This window comes from Brassica oleracea, chromosome C7 (genome assembly GCF_000695525.1).
Source record: "Brassica oleracea var. oleracea cultivar TO1000 chromosome C7, BOL, whole genome shotgun sequence".
Lineage (NCBI taxonomy): Eukaryota > Viridiplantae > Streptophyta > Magnoliopsida > Brassicales > Brassicaceae > Brassica > Brassica oleracea.
In genome coordinates this window covers 41,026,299-41,031,072 of record NC_027754.1, presented here as the reverse complement: position 1 = coordinate 41,031,072, position 4,774 = coordinate 41,026,299, and the positions used below count along the sequence as shown (strand labels likewise).

The window sequence follows — 4,774 nt, the reverse complement described above, 5'->3', positions numbered from 1 at the left end:
GGGGGGGGAATATAAACTTGAGAAATAGACTTTTTAGTTTTTTTTTTGGCAAAAATAGATCCGCAAGGAGAAAAATAACTAAAAGATGTTTTATTGAAAAGTAAATATGCATTTATAGCATTTGGGTTAACTAATATAAGACTTATGGTTTAGAGTTAAGAGATTGGGTTTTGGAAATGAATTCAAAATTTTAAAAATAAAAAATAAATATTAAAATTTTCAAAACAAAAAAAAAAACTATTTTGGTCGTTTTTTTTAAGACTATTTATGTGACAAACTAAAAAAAATATATTTGATAGAATTGCGCTATAAACTTCTTCGGACCCTTTGTATGGGTAGAACATTGAAAACAAGGTAGGATGAAGTTTAATAGAGAAATCAAAACCGAGAAGGATGTGCTGACCTGAAAGTCTGAAAAAGAGACCACAAAAATAAGTTTACTTACTTCTTCTAAAGCGGCATGCATTGGGGGAAAAGGGTGCAGTCAGTAACTACTTTTAACTGAAACGTATCTTTCAACTGAAGGCAAGGAATGTGGTACAGTTTCTTACCTCCATGTCATAAAAAAAGAACTCCGTTGCCGGGACTCGAACCCGGGTCTCTCGGGTGAGAGCCGAGTATCCTGACCAGCTAGACTACAACGGATTTGATGTTTGCTTGGTATTCCTTAAAGATATTTCGATAATCCAAAAATGATCTCTGACAACCCAGCCTCCCACCGTTAAACCAAATCCTCTAAAAGACTAAAACCCTAAAGCGCCAAGCTTTCACTCGCTTCCCTAAGCCTGAGATTCTGGAATCTCTCTATAATCACAAAATGGAGCTCAATTTCTCTTCCAAGGCTTTAACCAACAACAAGCTCCCTTGCTTCGCCGCTACACCCACCACCGGCACACTCTTAAACCCATCAAAATCGCTGTGCTTGGCTTCTCACCATCAGCTTCCCAGAGTTTCATTCTCTCTCTCGTCTACTGATCCTCTCAAGCTAATCACTTCAAGAAAGGTAAGCTCTTTTAACGAACCTTCCTCTCCCTGATTCTAATTTTCAGCGATTGGCGACTATAGGTGATAGCAATGGCTGCGGGAAGTTCCAGAGACTTGGAGATGTCGAACTTAACGGCGTTATCTCCTCTGGATGGACGTTACTGGGGTAAAGTTAAGGACTTGGCTTCTTCTATGAGCGAGTTCGGCTTGATCTACTTCCGTGTACTCGTCGAGGTATCTGCTTTTGTGACTTCACGTGTCTGAGTTGAACTAGTAGTTCTGTCCTAATGCACCCATGTTCTTGTGTTTGTTAGATCAAATGGCTTCTTAAGCTTTCGAACGTTCCCGAAATCACCGAAGTCCCCAGCTTTAGCAAAGAAGCTGAGGCTTACTTGCAAGGGATCATCGATGGGTTCAGCGTGGACGACGCGTTGGAAGTCAAGAAGATCGAGAAAGTAACCAACCACGATGTCAAGGCTGTGGAGTACTTCTTGAAACAAAAGTGTGAATCTCATCCAGAGATTGCTAAGGTTCTTGAGTTTTTCCATTTCGCCTGCACCTCTGAGGACATCAACAACCTCTCCCACGGTTTGATGCTTCGAGAAGCGCTTAGCTCCGTTATACTCCCGTCCATGGATGAGCTCATCAACTCTATCTCCCTCATGGCTAAGGAATTTGCATACGTCCCCATGCTTTCTAGAACTCATGGCCAGGTTAAGGCTCCAAATAAAAAAGACTTGTCATGATTTTTGAATCTGACAGTTCATTTGATTCTATATAAATCGCAATGCAGCCTGCTTCACCTACAACGTTAGGGAAGGAAATGGCGATTTTCGCAGTGAGGTTAAGCGAAGAAAGGAGATATCTTGCAGAAACTAGGATTAAAGGGAAGTTTGCTGGTGCTGTTGGGAACTACAACGCTCATATTTCAGCTTATCCTAATATCGATTGGCCTCATGTTGCAGAGGAGTTTGTTACTTCTCTAGGATTAACATTTAACCCATACGTGACTCAGGTATATACTATATAGTTTATGTTCATTACATTTTCGTTGTTTCACTGAGTGATTGTTCTCTCACGGTTTTTTTTTTTTTTTTTTTTTTTGCAGATTGAGCCTCATGACTACATGGCTAGACTATTTAATACAATCAGCCAGTTCAACAACATCTTGATTGATTTCGACAGAGATATATGGAGCTACATATCTCTAGGCTACTTTAAGCAGATAACTAAAGCTGGGGAGATCGGATCATCGACAATGCCACACAAAGTGAATCCTATTGACTTTGAGAACAGCGAAGGGAATCTAGGGAAAGCAAACGCTGAGCTTAGTTTTCTCAGCATGAAGCTTCCCATTTCGCGAATGCAGGTTTGAGCATTTTCTCTTATGTATCTCTTTGACTAGAACAATGGGAATAAACTAAGCCTGACAAAATGTACCATGTGTGCAGCGTGACTTAACTGATTCAACTGTATTGAGAAACATGGGTGGAGCTTTAGGACACTCTCTTCTTGCTTACAAGAGCGCCATACAGGGAATCAAGAAGCTTCAGGTATTATATTAAATATATCACTTTAGAAAGGTTTTAACTTGTCATAGACTAAGAATGTTCGTTGATATATAGGTTAATGAAGCTCGGTTAAAAGAAGATTTGGATCAAACTTGGGAAGTCCTCGCTGAACCGATTCAAACTGTAAGTATCTTCTGTAACGAACTAGCTACTTCCATATCTCTCACTAACTCACGGTATTATATTAAAAAGGTGATGAGGAGATACGGTGTTCCAGAGCCATATGAGAAGCTGAAGGAGCTAACAAGAGGAAGAGCTGTGAATGAAGAAAGCATAAGAGAGTTTATCAAAGGTTTGGATTTGCCTGGAGAAGCTAAATCTCAGCTTTTGAAGTTAACTCCACACACTTACGTTGGTGCTGCTGCTGCGTTGGCTTTCGCCGTCGATGAAGCTCTGCACTTGTGACATTGATGATGGTGATAAGATTGAGCCGTTGTATTATTATTTTCCAAATGAAATGAGAATAACAAAAAAAAAGTCAACTTATTTAGATCGATGCCTTACACGTTGAGTGATGGAGATTCATGAGAATAATCTTGTACTTTTGTGTTATGTTTCCTCTTTCAGATTTTGACATCACCAAATAATCTTTGAATTATATCAGTTGTGGCGGCCCTCTATTTTTTTTTATTTTCTTATTTTTTTATTTATAAAACCATATTTATTCTCAAACCAATTAAAAATTGTGGTAATTAGACAGGTCATATATAACGAAAAATTAATTACATTGGAGTCAAATGATAAAAGAGTTCACAAGTTGAATTCTTTTCTATTGATCCGAGTGGTTATATCTTTATATATAAAAGAGGGTTTACTCCCTCCAGGTGAAGCCACCTCAGCGTCCACATCACTAATTTGAAGTCTGACGTCGCGACACCTGTCCCTCTTCCAAAACGCTACACTTCGTCTGTGTTCTCTCTTTTTTTCTTCTCTTTCTGTCGTCTTTTCTTCTCGCCGTAATACTTCGCCAAAACCGCCAACATAAAAATCGGAGACATCCTGCCCGGTGAATCTCCGGCGTACACACGCAGTCCAACACGCAGTCCTGGAGTTAGAAGAAACGCCAAGAGGTTGGTGAACGGGCCAAGAGAAACCAGGACCTTGGATGGTGAAGCTTCCATAATCGGTATCGATCAGGTCGGATATCCAATTAGCGTTTTCGGGTGACACCATCTCCTCAAACTCCACCGGTAGATCGATTTCTTCCGTTAAAATTTGATTGGATGGAAGGAAGAGAAAACTGTTGGAGGAGACGAAGTGTGGAATAATCCCAGAGATTGGAGTTGTTTTCACGTGCATTACTTCATCTCTTTTGGGCAGTAAAACATTAAAGTTTTTTTGTTTTCTCTGTTTTCTAACACAATCTCATTTTGCATTTGGTTTGAAATCGTTGGCTCTGATTACATTTTGGGGGAGTCCAGAGTTATATCTGATTCCTTAATTCAGTTTTGCACTGTAGAACCAACATGATGAAATCGAAGCAAAGTTCTTCGAGGAGAGTCAGAGAGCAGCACTAGAAGCTAAATATCAGAAATTGTATCAGCCTTTCTATACCAAGGTAATGCAAATGGTCTTTGATTCTATCATCACATGAAACCTCAACTAATAAAAGTTTGATTAAAAATACTTCTATGCGTTGCTACTTACTTATATGTTAATAGTGTTGAGTGTTCTTTACTTCTTTTTGTATTCCCACATGCTTATAACTGATATATTGATGTTTTTCTGCTTTCCTAAGATGACTAATACAAGTTTAACAAGACTTCTCTCTGTCGTATGATTATAAGTAACTGACACTAATGGTTTTCTGCTTTCCTATCGCATTGTTCACATAAAACAGCGATATGAGATTGTCACTGGTGTGGTTGAAGTTGAAGGTGCACCAGAAGAAGTGAAAACAGAAAAATGAGAAGACAAAACTGCTGAAGGTATGCTATCTATTGCGCACACTAAAACCTGATTATGTTTTTAGTTTCTGATGATCGTGAAATATTGTTTCAATTGATACGAGCATCTGTTTTTCTTTTTTGTTTCCTGCAGCGAAAGAAGTACCTGATTTATGGCTTATTGCATTAAAAAACAATGAAATTACTGCTGAAGAGGTCCATTATTAGGATACTCTTATATTGTTTTTGTTTATTAAAATTCGATTCTCTTTATCTTGATGTACTTTTTCCCCAATGATTCTAGATACCTGAGATGAAGGTGCTCTTAAGTAT

The 4,774-nt window shown here is 38.7% G+C and overlaps 1 protein-coding gene, 1 long non-coding RNA gene and 1 other non-coding gene across 3 annotated transcripts; 2 read left to right on the top strand and 1 right to left on the bottom strand.

The window, feature by feature from the left end:
• Positions 1-572: 572 nt before the first annotated feature.
• Positions 573-645, bottom strand: TRNAE-CUC. Its single transcript has one exon. It is a non-coding gene; the product is annotated as a tRNA-Glu (tRNA).
• A 76-nt stretch (positions 646-721) lies between these two features.
• Positions 722-3,045, top strand: LOC106302043 (adenylosuccinate lyase-like). The gene is made up of 8 exons (XM_013738556.1): positions 722-1,003; positions 1,066-1,218; positions 1,299-1,697; positions 1,778-1,999; positions 2,093-2,353; positions 2,436-2,537; positions 2,610-2,678; positions 2,748-3,045. Exons 1-8 carry the CDS (start codon positions 818-820, stop codon positions 2,958-2,960), a joined length of 1,605 nt encoding a protein of 534 aa, XP_013594010.1. The 5' UTR covers positions 722-817; the 3' UTR covers positions 2,961-3,045.
• An 896-nt stretch (positions 3,046-3,941) lies between these two features.
• Positions 3,942-4,765, top strand: LOC106305593. The gene is made up of 3 exons (XR_001263019.1): positions 3,942-4,113; positions 4,396-4,483; positions 4,746-4,765. It is a non-coding gene; the product is annotated as an uncharacterized LOC106305593 (long non-coding RNA).
• The last annotated feature ends 9 nt before the right edge of the window (positions 4,766-4,774 follow it).

What these genes read in the sequence shown, in the direction of transcription:
- LOC106302043 (XM_013738556.1), top strand. Translation starts at nt 818, where the DNA reads ATGGAGCTCAATTTCTCTTCCAAGGCTTTAACCAACAACAAGCTCCCT. An exon ending in TTTCTAGAACTCATGGCCAG is followed by an intron (nt 1,698 to 1,777) that starts GTTAAGGCTCCA and finishes ATCGCAATGCAG; the next exon opens with CCTGCTTCACCTACAACGTT. An exon ending in AGGGAATCAAGAAGCTTCAG is followed by an intron (nt 2,538 to 2,609) that starts GTATTATATTAA and finishes GTTGATATATAG; the next exon opens with GTTAATGAAGCTCGGTTAAA.